Source organism: Acanthochromis polyacanthus, chromosome 16 (assembly GCF_021347895.1).
Source record: "Acanthochromis polyacanthus isolate Apoly-LR-REF ecotype Palm Island chromosome 16, KAUST_Apoly_ChrSc, whole genome shotgun sequence".
Lineage (NCBI taxonomy): Eukaryota > Metazoa > Chordata > Actinopteri > Pomacentridae > Acanthochromis > Acanthochromis polyacanthus.
The window spans coordinates 13,394,216-13,412,181 of record NC_067128.1 but is presented as its reverse complement, the minus strand read 5'-3'; the positions used below and the strand labels follow the sequence as shown (position 1 = coordinate 13,412,181).

The 17,966-nt window shown below is 39.8% G+C and overlaps 1 protein-coding gene across 2 annotated transcripts; it reads left to right on the top strand.

Moving 5' to 3' along the window:
- The first annotated feature begins 489 nt into the window (after positions 1-489).
- Positions 490-17,479, top strand: bub1 (BUB1 mitotic checkpoint serine/threonine kinase). 2 transcript variants are annotated; one of them, XM_051960685.1, is made up of 24 exons: positions 490-652; positions 789-848; positions 1,408-1,549; positions 1,631-1,827; positions 2,299-2,339; positions 2,434-2,510; positions 2,599-2,648; positions 3,853-4,037; positions 4,176-4,294; positions 5,265-5,758; positions 6,114-6,154; positions 6,243-6,362; positions 6,554-6,664; positions 6,870-6,954; positions 9,031-9,115; positions 9,314-9,491; positions 9,652-9,718; positions 10,253-11,073; positions 11,835-11,935; positions 12,367-12,528; positions 13,846-14,003; positions 14,324-14,501; positions 15,473-15,579; positions 17,042-17,479. In XM_051960685.1, exons 1-24 carry the CDS (start codon positions 630-632, stop codon positions 17,238-17,240), a joined length of 3,801 nt encoding a protein of 1,266 aa, XP_051816645.1. In that variant the 5' UTR covers positions 490-629; the 3' UTR covers positions 17,241-17,479. The 2 variants fall into 2 exon arrangements, with proteins under 2 accessions (XP_051816645.1, XP_022062259.2); XM_022206567.2 differs by having other exon boundaries at positions 2,431-2,510.
- Positions 17,480-17,966: the final 487 nt, after the last annotated feature.

The window sequence follows — 17,966 nt, the reverse complement described above, 5'->3', positions numbered from 1 at the left end:
TCTTGTCTAATTGACGAATGGGGAGTTACAGAATTTATAATCACTCCAACTTACAGGGCTAATGGCCCATTAAAGACCCAGGACTCACATGCCTCAGGGTGTGAATTGTTATGAAACCAGGTGGTCTATCAACAATGACAACAATCATTCTGATGGGGCATGCCAGTTTAAATAACAAAGGATGTGAATCTGCCAAGTTAGGAGTGACTCAAGATGTAAACAATAGTGAAATTTTCTTTGCTGTAATTTTGTACACAAATCATGTCAAAGTTTAAATGTCAGCCATTTACAGGGTGAAAACTTTCAATATAAGCCTCTATAAACCTTGATGGACATGACATAGAACAGAAATGAAATTGTAACTGCCCCCTTTTTACCCCATCTTTTTGATTTTTTTACTTCGACGCAGCGTCACACCTCGGAGGGCGTGGCTTTAAGACGCACCCTGAAACGCTATTGGCTGAGCGCGAAATTTTAAATGTGAGAACAGCAGCAGCTCGGAGGAGTCGAACTGAAACAACGATGCAAAACTTCTAGCGAACCTTATTTGTGCAGCAAAAAGACAAACAGCAGACTGTTTATGTTACTGCTTAAGAGTTAGAAGAACTTTTGAAACGTTTTAATACGAAATGGATATCGCCACATATTTACAGTAAGTCAGTGAAACTCGAACGTTACCAAGTGTTAGCATACTGTTAGCGGTTAGCTTTAGCGCTTGCTCAGTTAGAGAACATAACTCTCAGACCTGACGCTGCTTCTTTTCATTTTGCGTCCATTTACCTTTTTAGGTGTTTTGAAAACAGTTTGACCTCATATTCAGGAGACGACCCTCTGGATCCATGGGGCAAGTGAGTAATCTGACTGTTTGGTTTTGCTTACCGTTTTTAAACTCATTCGGACGGATTTTGTTTTGTTTGCAGTCAGATGATTTGAAGAGAGAGAAAGAACACAGCATTAAAAAATACAAGACGTCATATAAAACTATTTATTTTCGTGACACACCATAAAACACTCAATGTCAGAACATAGTGTCTTCAATTGTTTTTCAATGGTCTTGAACTCTCAACCTGAGGTCATATCACAACAGCAATTTATATTAAGGATTAAGCATTGCATCCTACACTGTGCTCAAAATACAGTTGATCTTCCACCACATTTATTCGTCGTTTCTACATGTTGCATCTGCATGGTGTTGGCAGCATTCATTGGATATTTTTTCTTTCTACATTTCCAGTTTCTTAATAATAATAGTAATTTCAATAATTGGAATTTACCACTCCAATTATTCTTGTTCCCATCTCAGACTTTTTTTTTTTTTAAACACACTACAGGTAGTTGCACTTGAATAGCATGTATGTCTGACACTTGACAGAACACTTAATGCACTTTTCATGTATACTTCCCAAGGTTTGTTGAATACCTGGAGCAGAAACTCCCTGCAGATGGTAGCAGTGGGATGTCGCTGGTTTTAGACCGTCTTGTCCAGAGGTTTTTGAATGTTGAGCAGTATGCAAATGACATCAGATATGTGAACTACTGCATCAAATGTGTAAGTCTGACTCTCTTTATTATGTGACCAGACTGGTTTGCTATTCAGACTGAGAATGTGCTTTCTAACTGTGTCCTGCAGGCAAGTTATTATTCCGACCCTGTCGCGCTGTATAGTCACGTTTTTAGTAAGGGCATCGGCACCAGGACTGCTGCCCTTTATGTGGCCTGGGCGCAGCAGTTTGAAAAGAGGGGACTGAATGAACCGGCTGATGCAGTGTACCAAAAAGCGTTGGAGAACGAAGCCCAGCCAGCTGACACTGTTCATCATGAATACAGGTAATAACAAAGACATGGATACCGTAGATTCAACATGCTAAAGTAAACCCAAATAGACCTGAAAAGCAGCTGCTTTTCAGGTCTATTTGGGTTTACTTTAGCATTCTGACAGATCCAGAGGCATCACACAGACCACGATATTTCTCAAATATCAAATGTCTTTTAAATTTGTTAATTTTCTTGTTTAAAATGCAACTAACCAGTGTTTCCACTGTTTTAGTAGGCTTTTTGCAGTCTGTTAACTGATAACTAGATGATTTTTTCCTACTATTGTGTGAGTTGTTTTTGGTTTCTTTCTGTCCATAAAACCACAGACAAGATATTAATCTAGCCTTCTAATGAGAAAGATCTTCAACTGAGTGTAGTCACGCTTGAAAACAGAACATGATTAATAGAAGGCACACTTTGTGTTGTGTGACTGTAGTATACAATGTAGAACAACTTGTCAACAACAAATACTTTGATCTGCAGACAGTTTCAAACAAGAACCAGAGGACAGATGTCAGCACCAGGTAAGATGGTGTTTCACTGCTTGTTTGTTTCTTAAATAATGTAAATCTATCTGATGCAGCATCTGTCTGATTTTTATTTTAATATATGAAGCAGGAGGTCGAAACCCTTTGCAAAACTCCAATTTAACCAATCAGATGTCCTCCCACAGAGAGCCTGTGGCTCAGAGCAAGGTGTGTGCCCCTCAATTCCCATGTTAACCGTTTATTCACAACATGTCTGCGTTTCAGGACCACTAATATTCTTTATCTTCTGTTAAAGGTGTCTGTGGATTGGTCATCCAAACCACCTGCAAATACAATGACTATAATGTAAGTGGAACGTTATAGACACTTACTGACGCTCATCTACTCCACATAACATCAGAAATATGTACACTTTGAGACTACAACCCACCATCCACGGCACACTAATGGAAATTAGCAAGATGTGTTTACTGTTATAATTCTTGTCATATTCAGTATGCTACTGCCATTCAGAAGCAATGCAGGTAGTGTATCTAGAAGCTGTTCTCACCAAAACATAGTTACATTATTCTTTAAAGGTGATCAGGAAGTTTGGTAAAGTTATAGGAAAGTATAATGGTTGGTTAATGTCGAATAGACAAAATATTAATGTTGGCTCTTTTAGACAACTTGGATATGAAGAGATTTCTTACTATTGGCATCAATCATTGTAAAAGAAAGAAAGTCGTATGTGGAGGAATACAGCCATGGCCATAAGTTTGGACACAAGTACCATGACGCTTGTGAATCTTAGAAAATACCACAAAATTGTCACTTACAATATACTTATGTTCTGTAATAGACATCAAAACAGACATAAGTCATGCTGTGTCCAAACTTATGGCCATGGCTGTATATTGTAAGTGACAATTTTGTGGTATTTTCTAAGATTCACAAGCGTCATGGTACTTGTGTCCAAACTTATGGCCATGGCTGTATGTGTATGTGACGTGAGGACACATCTAAGAACAATACGATGTTTTGAAGAATAACCTAAGCCTCTTCTAGATATTTAAAGCTTATGGTGTCTTTCAGAAATGTCTTGTGATTTTTTTTTTTTTAAAAAAAGGTGTCATGCATCTCACATTTTCACACAAATGTATTGTGACGCAGACCTATTCATTCTCCACTATGGTCAACCAGAAAGATTGTTTGTTTTGTTCACCTGCAAATACTTTAATATTTAGCAGCACAGATATCCAATATCTTATGAAATTTACCTTCTAGGATCAACCTGGAATTGGGCAGATAGTCTATAACACCTGTACCAGGCCCTAGTGAGGGCTGAGAAATTATTCTTTTAAATTCACATATATTAAGCCTTTCTGTCAGTATTCACTATTACATTTATTTTGTTACTTTTTTGGTTTAAGTATTTGTATGTTTCATTATGTGTTGTCATTATGCTATGAGTCCTGATCACTCACCAGTAGAACATACATGCCAAAGGAGCTGTAAACTGCTTTAGAAACCAGACATGATATTGTCTGATTTATTGTCTCCTCCACAGAGTTTCTCGCTCTGAGACTTCAGGGACAATTCCCTCTAGTCAAGGTTCCAGTGTTGAGACTGTGTCGGCATACATAAAGGATGAACTTGTATGTGAAGGATCTGAACTTTGCTTTGAGGAGGTCAGAGCACAGAAATACTTCCGTAAGCTCAGGGAGAAACGGGAGAAGGAACAGAGAGAACTTAGTAAGTTGATGATTTATAAATCTGAAAATAAAGTTGTGTTGTGTTTTTTTTTTTTTCATAATTAAAACCTGGAATAAACATCAAAGTGAGATTTTGATGTGTTTTATCTTGTTAACATCAGGATTGTTTTGCTTTCAGTGGAGAAGGCGCTGAAGGAGCGGGAGGAGAGAATCCAGAGCATTAAAAGTATGTTGGAGTCGGTTAACCAGGATCTGGAAGCCCGTGGAGGTTTTACCAGCCTGACTTCATCTCTGAGTGTGAGTCTGCAGATTCAGGTTCACTCCCTCTTCACTGCTGTAACTCTGTTTGGCAGTACTCTTTCTTGTATTGCCAAATGGATGAGGTACTTGCCAGCACTTTTGGCTCCAACCAGCTGTTTGTTGTGGCAACAGCAGAATATTAGTTCTCATGTGGACAGGATTCAGGAGTCAATCAGTCTTTTGACTAAATTATTCAGGTTTTAGTCATTTAGCTTTTGTAGCTAACCCCAATGTATTTGAACTGACTTCCAATAATTTCTTTAGTTTCGGATTTGGTAAAATTAACATTTTTTACAAAGTTGTTGATTTGACAAATCACTTTCTGTTTCATTTTTAATTTTGTTTTCATTGTGAAAAAAAAATCCATTCTCATCACTGGATCCTTTGCTTCATTGTTTTCATTCTGTAATTAACATTTTAGAATGACAGCAGGTCTTCTACAGTCAACTTTGAAAATATTGAAAATTTAAAAAAAAAACAGCAAAAAAAATTAGCTAGGTGTATTTAAAAATAAGCCTACTGTCACTTTCAAGTAGGAGGCATGTTTCATCTTTACAAAACTGTTCATAAGATTTTGAAAGAGTGTAGCTGTCCCTGCTTGGATTGACTTCCATTGCACACTTAGGCCATATTAGAGTTTTCACAACCACATGTTTCCAACTTGAAATTAACTTTTACAATTCTGAAAGGTCTGATGTGTCTAACTTGACATTCAGTTACACAGGAGTGCCAAGAAAAATAAGAAAAAATGACACCTCATGTCAACTAAAATCCATAATTAAATTACATTTAATGATTTCAATCAGTGTTTACCCCTGACCAACCATCTCATTATCTTCAAACCTTCGTCCCACATGAGGAGAATTCTACAATATACCCTGGTATAGCTGCTTGCATACCATTTAAGGAGAGAACTCGATGCTTTGCAGCAGTTCAGTCAACATAGTGCCTTTTGTCTTCATCGCAGGTGTCTGTAGCAGAAGCAACCAACCCACCAAGTCTGATTTCAGATCCTCCCCAGCAGTCCTTTGTTCGTCCTCGACCCTCAAACCGTCTGAGCAGCAGGCGCTCTCTTGGCTTGAGGTTGCACACCGACCCGACTTTCATCCAGGAGGCCACTGCCATCTCAGAACCTCCTCAGCAGCAGGCGGCTGCTGAAACGAATGCGCTGAGCTCAGAGGTATTCCATCAGCGCTCTGTACTGGCTGACAGCAGCATTCATCTGCCAAACTCTGCAGCGACTTCAATCCTCAAAGATCACGAGTCTGTCATTCAGGCCCCAGTGGTTCCGTTTCAGTCAGTTCAGCAGCCTATGAGCTTTGAGCAAACAAACGTGTCGACTCACAGACCTGCAGAGGCCTGCGTCTCTGCTGAGAATGCTGACGTTCTCTGCCAGGATGCTCGAGGTCATCTGGGCAGCTTGGCCAGCCATCGACCCCAGGAGCACACCACCACACATCAGTGAGTGACTTCTAACTCTGCTCACAACCTCTGTTATTTTGAGTAATTTCTCAGTGCGCAGTCGTCTCATCTCACCTGATGAACAAGAAGAGGATTGACAGTTGTATAAATTTTAAACAGTGCCTATCGGAAGTGTGTGTGTTGCTTTTAGCCAATCTATTGGGAGTCCAGTTGGCTTCCCAAGAAAGAAAGGAAGAGATTTGATTGAATTAGACTATCAGATTACTTTCTATTGTTTTGGTCCAAAAAGGTGGAGTAAATAAATGTATAGATATTAATAGAAAGTAAAAACCCATGATTTTCACACTCATAAATAGGAGTTCCGTTGTTAAATATTTAGTTTTCTTCTCCTCAGGGATGTCAGTGAGCCACCAGAGCCTGAAGAGAAACTTGATGGTGAGTTAATCAACTATTCACAAGTGAGCTCTTCAATCTCAACCTCTTGTGACTGCATGTTTTCAGACCTTCTCTTTGTGTCTCTCAGTGTCTCAGGGAGGCACAGCCAACCTGTCTCACATCACCCCTAACAATTCACTGGGCTTTGTTCAGGCCACGCCATCAAGGGTGCTACCGTCACCCACTGTGAACACACGAGAAGCACTGGGTGAGCACCACAGCTTCCTCAAGTTTGATGACATGTCTGGGATGTTTTACAGTTTTTGTAGAGTGTTTGTGCTCCTGTTGAACTTTTGATGTTTTCAGCTCCTGGGATTCAAAGCAGCTTTATTCATGTTCTTTGGATGAGCACCAAATTTTGCTACACTTACACTTTTTCCCGATTTTGTATTGTCTCAGGTGTGATCATGGACATGTTTCAGGCCCCGACGTTCCTGGAAGAGCCGTTCAACAACACATCGGCGCTCCATGCTGCTGAGAAAGAGTTTGATACTGGATGCTCAAGTTACGGTAAACATAGTGCAAACACAGGTGTGCATTTATGAAAGAGGAGTGAACATATCCTTTACTAAATGAATTAAAGTAGGTCAACAGTGTCTAAAAACTGAATATTTACTCACTAAAGTAAAGCTTGGGTGTCTCTGTAGAGCAGTCTGTTATTTTGCTACTATTCTCTGCAAGCTAACTTAATTGTTCTGTATTTCATGGTTTGCAGGAAATGTCTCTGCGCCTGCTAAGCCTCCCACTGCAGCCGCATTTACTATTTTCCAGGACAGTAATGAAGACAAAGAAAATGGCAGGTAAATATGGACATGAGAGCGAGGGAGATCACAAGCAGTACAGAACTAAATACAGAAACAAATTAAAAGTAGTGAAATACCTGTAGGGTGTAGTCACCATTTTTATTCCCAGTATTTCTAACTTCGGTGGGCACTTTGAAAAACATTGAACACTCATGTAGAAAAAAAACAATTTTGGAAAAAAAATCTATAAATTCAATTCATTCATCTCAACTTATTTCTTCAGTATAATTTATGACATTCTTGCTGTCATACTGCACAGAAGACATTTTGAGTTTTCTCTGCTTCTAGCAATGGTTGTGCTGATTCCATAGATGTGCAGGGGCCTCATTTATAAAACATTGCGTAGGATCCATACTAAAGTTTGCGTACGCCGATAATACGAAAAGGGCGTATGCCCCTCGCCCCTGATTTATAAAACTTTGCGTAAGCACAGCTGCATGCAATTTCTTGATAAATCACACACCAGCTGGAAGATTGCACAGGTGGATCCACCTCACATTCCGCCCACAACACACCCACATTTTACCATGAATGGTCAATGCAAAGTGACTCATGAATGTATCTGTATATAAATAAGCTGCTGATCCACGGCATTTCACGCAGCGCCGGCCGGCAGTCTTCACTGCTGTGTCAGGATGAATGAATCATGTGTTGACCCAGGCCACCCTGCCACTAAATTTGTTATGATCACGTCCGATGTACAAATAATTTGCACACTGATTGAATGTGCATTTTTTCGGTTCACATAGAGAAATTCATTTTCACTCGGGAGTTGTGGTGTGAAGCATGTGTGCCTGCGTGCCTGTACAGGGCTGATTAATGGTTGGACACTCGTCCCATTCGGCCGCATATGGATAAATAAACAAAATTCTTTACTTTTTTTTTGCCTTTTTACTGTGATAGTTGCAGTGAAGAGTGACAGGAAATGGGGAGAAGAGTAGGGGGAAGACGTGCATAAAAGTGCCGCAGGCAGGAATCGAACCCGAGCCACTGCGTCGGAGACCACCCCTACAAATGGATGAGCCATACAGGCGCCGGGAGATCAGTAAACAAAATTATTTAATAAAGATCACCGCACCGACCCCAGATACCGGCCCTTCGGTCAAACGACCGAATGAAATAACGTTCAATCCGCTCCTGTTAATATATGAACATAGTTCTGCAAATACAGTCGTCAGCCGAATGGCGCACTATAGGAACATCTACAACAATGAGGGTTTATGATTATCAGGCTCTACAAGTCTAATATGTGATAACAATAAAGGTTTGAGATCAATCTGGTTTCAATTCGCCACTTCATCCTCCGGCACTGCCGTTCCCTCTGTCTCCAAAATGTGCTTAAGCAAGCATCAAAGTTGGCGCACCGGTGCGCACATTCTCACGCCAAGTTTGTTTTTATAAATCACAACCTTTGCGTAGAAAGTGGCGTACGCCACTTTCTAGCCCTGTTTTGTGCGTACGCAAGCTTTATAAATGAGGCCCCAGGACTTTATATTACAGTTAATAAAAATGCCACAGGAGTAAAATAAATGCAGAAACTGCTTGGAGCTCAGAGGGTTGAACAAATCCAAAGATAAAGTAGTAATCACCAAAAAAACTACAGCTCCCATGAAGCCATGAAGTACAAATACAAGAGCAAGATGTTTACAACATCACAAGGTGGCCTCGTCCATAACTATAGACTGAAGGGCACCTCCTTCTCAAGTCTTTTTTTTTTTTTTTTTGGCCAAACAGTTGATATTATGGTGGAAAGACTCTTGTTTTCAAGAATTAAAAGTACGTGACATCAGACAACCAAGAGGACTCCCTCGTAACTAGAGATTCTAGTTATCTTAATAATCACAACCTACACATAAAGACACAAAAATTAGCTAGTACGGATGTAAAGGTGCATGTATTTATCACTTTTGGTGCAGCAATCCCTGCAATCAAAACTATGACAAAAGTGTATTAATGCTTCACACAATCAGGAACAATAATTCTAGAGCTTGTTTGACCTGGAACGCTTTTAAAGCTGGTAATGAATCCACTAACATGAAGGATTTCTTTTTATTTTGTCCCTGTTCTGTTCAGTGCTGCTGCTCCCCCTGTGACTGTAAAGTCCAAACCAGTCAGAGCTCTGGCTGAAATCACGGTGTCAAAATCACACAAACCTAACGTGAGTACGAGGCAAACGCTTTGTCCAAAAAAGGAACCAAAGTTTGTGTTTGTGTATCATAATTAAATAGATGTCAGTTTCTATTTTGGATTACAGAGTTTCATGTCAACCATAGAGCATTGCTCAGTATTTGGTTTATGTGGAAGTTACTTCCTGAGTTGGCTGCATTTTTCATCCCGGTTTATGTTTTCCGATCAGGACACCCCTTCGGATCTGATGCCGGATGAGAGCACCATGTGGGGCGCTCGCTACAACTCCCTCAACTCCCTGGCTGCCTGTCCAAACAGCACCACAGACTTTGCCATGTCGGCCCAGTTTGTCTCCACTCCGTTCACTCACAAAACTCCTTTCAACAGCAACTTTTTTCTAGACCAAGGTGCAGGACCTGGACTCATACACTTCTTTTTTTATCTCAGACACAAGAGCCAAATGCAGAATTTAACTTATTTTAACTTTATTATGCTGCAGGTTTTCAGGCAAAAAAACGTGTTCCTAACCTATTGATAAATTTAGGAATCATTTTTTCTGCTCTACAGAGAATAACTGTGACAACGAGGATGCTGATGATGAAGCTTTTATCAGACGTCAGACCAAAAAACTCAGGTAACCAATTCGTCCACTCTCAATTCTCAGCTTTCTGAGGTGTCCATGGTTCTTATAAAGTCTTTTTTAAAACTTAAACGCTAATTTTAAGCAGAGCAGATATCTGACTTTTGAAAATGTACGTTACGAATAATTGCTGTCAGAATAGTTCTGTCCAGTTTGTCGACTAATTTATCCAAGTTGTGTTGTCAAAACTGCATTGAGATGTTTGATTTTGGGCATAGCCTCACTAATAAGACAATTAAAACTGGACAATAATATAATAAGTTATTTATCAAGTAAGAATATGAAAAATTTCCTGTTTTCAGCTTCTCAGATGTAAAGATTTCCTGCTTGCTTTTCTTACTGTTGCATATTATTATTAATTAGTATTTTGGTTTTGGGCTGTCGGTCTAACATCAGCTTAGACTTTTCAGCATTTTCACACTGAACTTTTTATTGATGCTGACTGTAGTCATAGCTGTGGTCCTGAACACCATGAGGTAATGGCAGGGCTCACTGATGAAACCTCTCCTGTTATCTCCCCTCCCTCAGCCCCATCATAGAGCAGAGTCCATCTGATGAAAATCTCTCTGAAACAGCCGTCAGTCAGCTGGTACCTTCCTCTGCAAAACAGGGCACCATCGTTGGTGAGGGGCTCGCCACCACCCAGCACTGCCTCACCTCCTCCTCCATCACCATGGTGCAGCCTCCTCCTCCCGCTAAGCTGTCCTTCAGAGACCAGACACTCTGTCACACCGACTCCTCCAGGACTGCAGGACCCTCATGGGAAGTGTACACAAGTCCCGAGCAGCCTCCCGAATCGGCCTCTCTGATCTCAGGCAGACCCAAAAGCGAACCTTTCACAATCATGGAAGATTTGGACCAACCCGCCAGTCCTAAACGAATCCAGAATCAAGTCTGTGATGTTCCCATGAGCCCTGACTGTGCCCTCAAAGCAGACTGGCTGACCATCACGAGCCCAGAGGCCACAGCCGAGCAAGACCTGGACGCCTTCTTGAGTCCGTGTCGCCTGAAGAAATCAGATGTGACCTGCACCAAGACCCTGGACGTCCCCATGAGTCCAGCACAGCCGCAGCTCTGTGCTGACGTGCCCATGAGCCCGGCACCGCTGCATCAGGTCAGCGTTGTAGATGAACCCATGACGAGTCCAGAGAGAGGAATGAGGCAGAGCGGTGATGTGTCCATGAACACAACCAGGACAGGAGCAGTGCAGCGTGTGTCAGATCCCTGGGATGACGAGCTGATCTCTGATCTGTTGTCCTCACTCAACCCGCCTCTCACCTCTCACCCCCACTGCATCACCTGGCAGTGTCACCTGCCCAGCATCACCCCAAAGATGACCATCAGCATGGGTAAGAAGCATTACTTCAGCTGTTACTTTAACATTATTGATGAACAGATTCAAATCAGTACTCATTTACTGTCTTACTGAGAGTCTGTTGGATTAATATCGTCGTATCTCTGAAGCACAGTCAAAGAGTGTTACTTAGCATTCAGACCTAAAGCAGAAGCAAAGAGGGATCCTGATGCTGGCAAGTGCTTCAAAATGCATGAGCAAACTGCAATAATGAACTTACTCTATGTTGTTGAATTTTATGTAAAAGCCATGCAAAAACTCTTTGCAGAAATTATTTCTAAGCTGTTTAAAATGTGATTTGCTATCAACAATAACTGATAGAGACTGCAAAATCAAAGAAGTAAGTATGCTTAAAGTACAAGAAGGTGATGCCAGATTTCAGGATTTTATTTGAACATATCTAAGCCTGAAAGTCTTTTGGAAAGGCTTTTCTTGTTAATTGATTAATTTATACACTGATTATTACTTAGACTACAACATTACATTGTAACTTGGCAAAATATTTTTCTTCTGTCCTCCTTTCCTGTTGTACTTTTGGACTTTCTTTTAGTTCTAAGCTGACAATAAGATTTCATTTTTATGTATTGTTTTGTTCTAATCTTAGTTTTTGTGAGTCTGACAGTACTGTCATAGATTTCAGTTTTATTTCCAAATAGAACAGATGGACGTAGTTACAGTCTCTGGAATTTGTAGTAAAGTGAATAAAAATGCCATTAGACAGTGTGGTTAAATTGGCAAATGTTTGTATTCTGACAGGAAATTCGTCCCTTCGAGTGGACTGCATTTTAGGAGAGGGAGCTTTTGCAACAGTTTATCAGGCTACAAACCCCATGACCTCAGAGAGGATGGTTCTAAAGGTAAGAAGATGACAGATAAAGATCCAGCCCCATCTGTGATCACTCTGTTTAATGGCAGACATTTAACCTGTCGAATACCTGTCATCCAGCAGCAACAAGCAACTTCTGATGTGTTTTCATGATGGTCACAGATAGGGCAGATATTACATTTTTAAACATTTGTTTCAGTTAAGTTTGAAATTGACTTTGTTGTATTTATCTATTTTCCTTCTTTGTTCATAAGTTCAACACTCATATCTGTCATTTACTATCAAAAATGTCTAAAAAATTAGCATTTAGCATTATATGTCAAGCTGCATCTGCAACTAAAGGGGAAATATTCCGACAAAAACAGATGCTTTTTTTTTTAATCAGATGTCATTTTCAGTCACATTTCCCAGCAGTGGAGGTGTCGGCTGCATGTTCACAGTGAATATCTGTCATTCCCGCAGGTTCAGAAGCCGGCAAATCCCTGGGAGTTTTACATCAACACTCAGCTGGATGCTCGACTGCAGCCCGACATCCGTCACTTTTACAGCAGCATCCGCTCTGCTCACCTCTTCAGCAACGGGAGCGTGCTGCTCACAGAGCTTCACAACTACGGCACTCTGCTGGTCAGTGTTTCACCACAGCAGACAAAACTAACAATCGCTTTTTTTCATGACAGTCGCACTGTTTTTACATTGTTCATCCGTCGCTTTTGTCTAACCCAGGTGTTTTGCTGTTTTCAGGCATTTGCACTAGAGCTAATTAGCGATCAGCTGTTCATCAGGAACGTAATGTTGATAATTAGTCATTTGAGACATTTTTAAAGCAAAAAGTCAAAGATTTGACATTTTCAGAGTCTCAAATATGTGAATTTGCTGCTTTTTTGATCTTATCTGAACTTGAATGTTTTAGGTTCTGGTCTGTTGTTTGAGCAAAAAAAAAAACAAAAACACATCGACCACCTAATCAAGCAGATTATTCAATAATAAAAATCATGAGTTGCACCTCCAATTTTTTGGCCAATTGCTAACTTAGAATTCTTAGAGCAGCAGCTACAGATGCAACCCTTATTTTGTTGTTTGTACCAGGTCCAGAATGGTTTACAATTAATTTCTAGCATCTTTTTATAATGTACCCCACCAAGGTTTGATGGCTAAACATAGATGTGTTAGTGTAGTTTAGCAAGTGTGTAGCTCGAAGCATTGGAGAAAGACAGACTGGGGAATATGAACAAGTAGGAGGAAGGGTGTAAATTTGCTAAATGTTAAACATTTGATGGCTGCCCACATTATATGTTGATGGTGGTAGGGTTTGAACATCACATGATGATTTGAGGAGGGAGTCTGTTTTTGGGAGAAGAATTACTGATGTTCCCTAGAAAAAGGAACTTTATTTGTGATCAATAATTTAATCAGTAAAAGCACTCAGAGCGCAGTACTCTACGGAGACTGCTCATTCCCTGACCTTGCACTGAACACAGGCATGTGTTATGCGTGTGTATGTTATGTACGGATACCAAATCACCTGACCTAAATATGTAGTGGGCGACGGAAATTGATGGGACTTGGAATCACCCCCACAATTTAATCAATTGTTCCTTGTATCATTTGTGATACATCGGCAGCGGTGGATTTGTAGCAGGATCGCAGTCATGTGATCATTAGCGGGCAGCTGAGGTAGCGTTCACTTGCTTTAAAAGCTGCCAAAAGCTGTTCACTGCCAAAATCTAATGAGGTGCTTCTTGTCTCATTTCTGACCACCCTGAAAATTTCATCCAAAGCCGTTTGTCCGGCTGTTCAGTAATGCTGTGCACAGACAGAAGGAAGGATTCACATACTCCAGTTGTCACATAACTCCACCACATTCCTTGGCAGAGTAAAAATGAGACTAAGGTAAATGGAAAAACTTTCTCTTTTTCTGACATGTGATGGCTCCACTTTCAGAACGCAGTGAACATCTATAGAACCCTCGGTGACAAAGTGATGCCTCAGCCTCTTGTCTTGTACTTCACCATCTGTATCCTGCACATGGTGGAGCAGCTGCACAGCATCCACATCATCCACGCCGACATCAAACCTGACAACTTCATGCTGGGAGAGAGGTGCTAACCCAGTGCTGCCTTTGTTACTACACTGTACACTACATATTAGTGTCTGTATTAATCTTAAACAAGTAACTGATTAATCAAACAAAGTCGTCACCAACAGTTGATGTGAAATAGAACATTTGCTTGTTGTAGCTTCTCAAATATGGCGATTCACTGCTTTTTGTGCTCATTTTACACCAAAGTAAATTGCATAGAGATTTAGTTTGTTTTTGTTTTGGAATGTTGTGCCAAATTCTAACCTTACAGAATCTCTAATTCTTCTTCTGAACAGAAGTCGGCCTAAAATTGAAAAACTCATTGTTGCTGTTTTTCAGGTTCCTGGAGAACAAGTGTTTCGATTCGGACAGCGTGGACCACGGCCTCGTCCTCATCGACCTTGGCCAGAGCATTGACATGGACCTTTTCCCAGAAGGCACTGCTTTCACCTCCAAGTGTTTAACGTCAGGTTTCCAGTGCACAGAGATGCTCAGCGGGAAACCGTGGAACTATCAGGTGAGGACAAACAGGAGGTGTTGTTAATCCTGTAATAAACAATAATATTTATGGATTTTATGGTAAATCTGAATATAATACAGTTCTTTTGATGTGTTTACAAAGTGCTTTATGAGCAGAAAAAGTCACAAATCAGAGTCAGTAAGTTAATTTAGATATAAATTACAACACCTCTTAAATACACCTCCAGTCCGTAGCAGCACACGGATTCTGTTAAAACCAAATTTCTGATTTCTGAGAACTCGTGGAATCTAGTATTGACATTTTAGAGCTTATGAAAAGAGGCTATCGGTTCTTAAAAAGGTAACAGAAATGTATAAGCTCACGGTTAGTAATATACACTCATCAGCGGCAATTAACCTGCCAATTAGTGTGTAAGTCTTAAGGGAGTGCTGTTGCCATGGTGGCGTGTGCTTGGTAATGGAGCAATGTTTAAGTGGGTGTGTCAAAGTAACATCCACATGGATACCAGAACCCACGGTTTCTGCAGAACATTGCATTGTCACAAGAGGATCAATGTTATTCACTTTACCTGTCAGTAATTCTAATATTATGGCTGATTGGTGTAAATTGACTCCAGATTTATTTATTTTACAGTATTTGAAAAAACAACACTACAGAGATTTGATTTTGACTTTTTTACAAACCAGCAGCACTTCAGGTGCTGCACATTCATGCTACTGTGACAACATAAAGACTTCTTTATCACAGTGTTAGTACCCAGTCACTGTAATGGTGACACACAGCCCCATACTGAAGTCAAACTGTGCCAACAGACCAGAAGGACCAGGAAGCTGAGTTAAATTCTATTAAACTATACAACCTGAAGTTTACATTTGAGGGTTAAAGGAGGAAAATACTGGACATTGTGTGATTTTTTTTTTTTGTTTTTTTTTTTTTTTTTGTTTTTACAGCCTTCTACTTTCAGCTTTAACTTTTTTTATGTTTGTTCTTTGTGTGTTTGTTTTTAGACCGACTACTTTGGAATAGCAGGGACTGTTTACTGCATGCTGTTCGGGACGTACATGCAGGTCACTAATGAAGGTGGTGTGTGGAAGACAAACGGTGTCTTTAGAAGGTAAATTTCTCCAAAGACTTCCAGTCCAGGATCAAACTGTAATATTTGTCTGTGATGCAGCATTTAGTTAAGTTGAGGGCTAATGTTCAAACTGGTCATCAAGTGGAGACTGTGCTTTGTCATAAAACTCAAATCCATTTTTGACACATAAATTGCAATAGGACTGGACAAATTAGTTTGTTTTTTGTACCATTATGGTTACTCCAGTGGTAAGCTAGCCAGTGTTTGCAGTCATTCTTTTAGATTCTTTCAAAATCAGTCAGCAGTGTTTAAATCCAGTTTAACCAGCAGGAGTCTCTAAAGCAAGTATGTCAAACTCATTTTAGTTCAGGGGCCACTTTGAGACCAATTTCATCTCAAATGGGCCAGACCAGTAAAATCACTGCATAATAATCAAAAAAATAACGACAACTCCAAATGTTTCCCTAAATTTTAGTGCAAAAAAAGTACTTTCTGAAAATGTTTACATGTCAGGACTGGAAAAGAAAGAAGACACAAAATGCCAAAAGCGAAAAACAAAATGACAAGAAATGAGACAAACAATATGAAACAAAACAGAATGAGATTTAAAAAAGCTACAGATTGACCAAAAAAATGGTCAAATGATAAAAACGCAAGAAAGAAAATGGACAAGCAACACAAGCGAGACCCAAAAAACAAAACAAAATAATACAAAAAGCAATAAATTAAGCAAAACACAACATGACAAAATTAAGACAAAAACACAAGCAAGACAAAAAGGAACCACCAAAATGAGAAAGAAAGAGACAAATGAAAAAGTCAGATGAAGAAAGACAAAAACAACAAAAGCAAGACAAAATATTACAAAAATGAGACAAAAAAGAGAGAAACAAAATGTCAAAAAATGTGAGAAATGACACAAAACAAAAAGAGAAAAAATTAGACAGAAGTTGCAAAGCGACAAAAAGTAGATAACAATACAAGTGAGACAAACGGAACTACAAAAATGATACATAAAATGACAAAAAACAAGACAAAATATTACAAAAATGAGACACAAAAACACTGAGCAACCTGTTTTACTTTATGATCAAAACAGCTTGTCATGGTCTAGAATTTTTTTTAAATTTACAGTCTTACAAATTCAAAATTTGCGGTTAATGTCTTCTCTGTAATTTTTACTCTTTACAAAGTCGTCCCGCGGCCCGGATGGGACCCTCTGATGGGCTGGTTTTGGCCCGCATCCCGCATGTTTGACACCCCTGTTCTAAAGGCTCCTCGAAGTGAGGAGATTAAAGAAATTAGAACAGCTGGTCTTTTGGTTGGGACTTAATGAGCCGTCCAATATGAAACACTTTACAAGATAAAAACCATCAGCAGTCATTCCTGAAGTCATTCCTTGTTTTGTTTGAAGCTAGTAAAAGACAGTGTGAGCTCAGGTGTTTGGTCCAGATGTGCGATCACCACCTAACGCGATGCTCTTTCCCTCTCCGCTCCTCAGAAACCCTCACAGCGACTTGTGGCTGGATTTCTTCCACACTCTGTTGAACATACCGGACTGCGGTTCGCTGCCGAGTCTGCAGAGCCTCCGCTGCAGGCTGACGTCCGTCCTGCAGCAGAACTACAGCAGCAAACTGCCTTCACTCAAAAGCCGCCTGGTGGTGCAGCTGCTGGAGAACCACAAGGCAGCGCGGAGATGACGCATGTCCTCCTCTCTAACTTTTATCTGCTTTCATCTTTTCTTCCTGAAACACCTGAAACTGCTTCTCAGTCTTTGCAGTAGTTTTCAATGGTTTTGTGTTTCTTCAGAATCGTTTAGGAGGATTTAAGCAGCTGATCAGAATGTGCAGATGTAAAAAAATTTGTTTTGATTTACTTGATTTTTATCTTTTGTCTGCAGTTTTTCTCTGGTGAAGAATAAACTTAGTGTGGAAATTTAGTAGCTTTTGTTCTGTTGGTGTTGAATCTGACAGCTGATCTTATGCAGCTATATTCTTTTTGTAAAACTCTTCAAGATTTAGTTTTTTTGTTCGGGTTTACTGCTTTGAACTGAATTCATGTGGCTTTAAGTTGTTTTTCGATATTTAAGGATTATATATTTTAAAACTCTTCCACAAACAGGAACGTTAACTGATCATTTTGCTACTTCCTTTTATGCTTGTACACAATAAAACGCGTCAGGTAGAGATTTCATATTATTCTGTCAGCACTAAATAGCTTGCAGTTTATAGTACATGTCAGACAAGAAGTAACAAGAGCTAAAGAAAGCTACAGAGATGTATTTGAAGTCATGAACAAACAAGTTTTATTTTAATTTATGCTAAATTATCCAGCTTGGAATTAAAAGGATCCTCTGCAATTATGTGTTCAACAATAAACACAAACAGTTTAACTGTGCACACGCATGTTTTAGTCTTAAAAAGCAA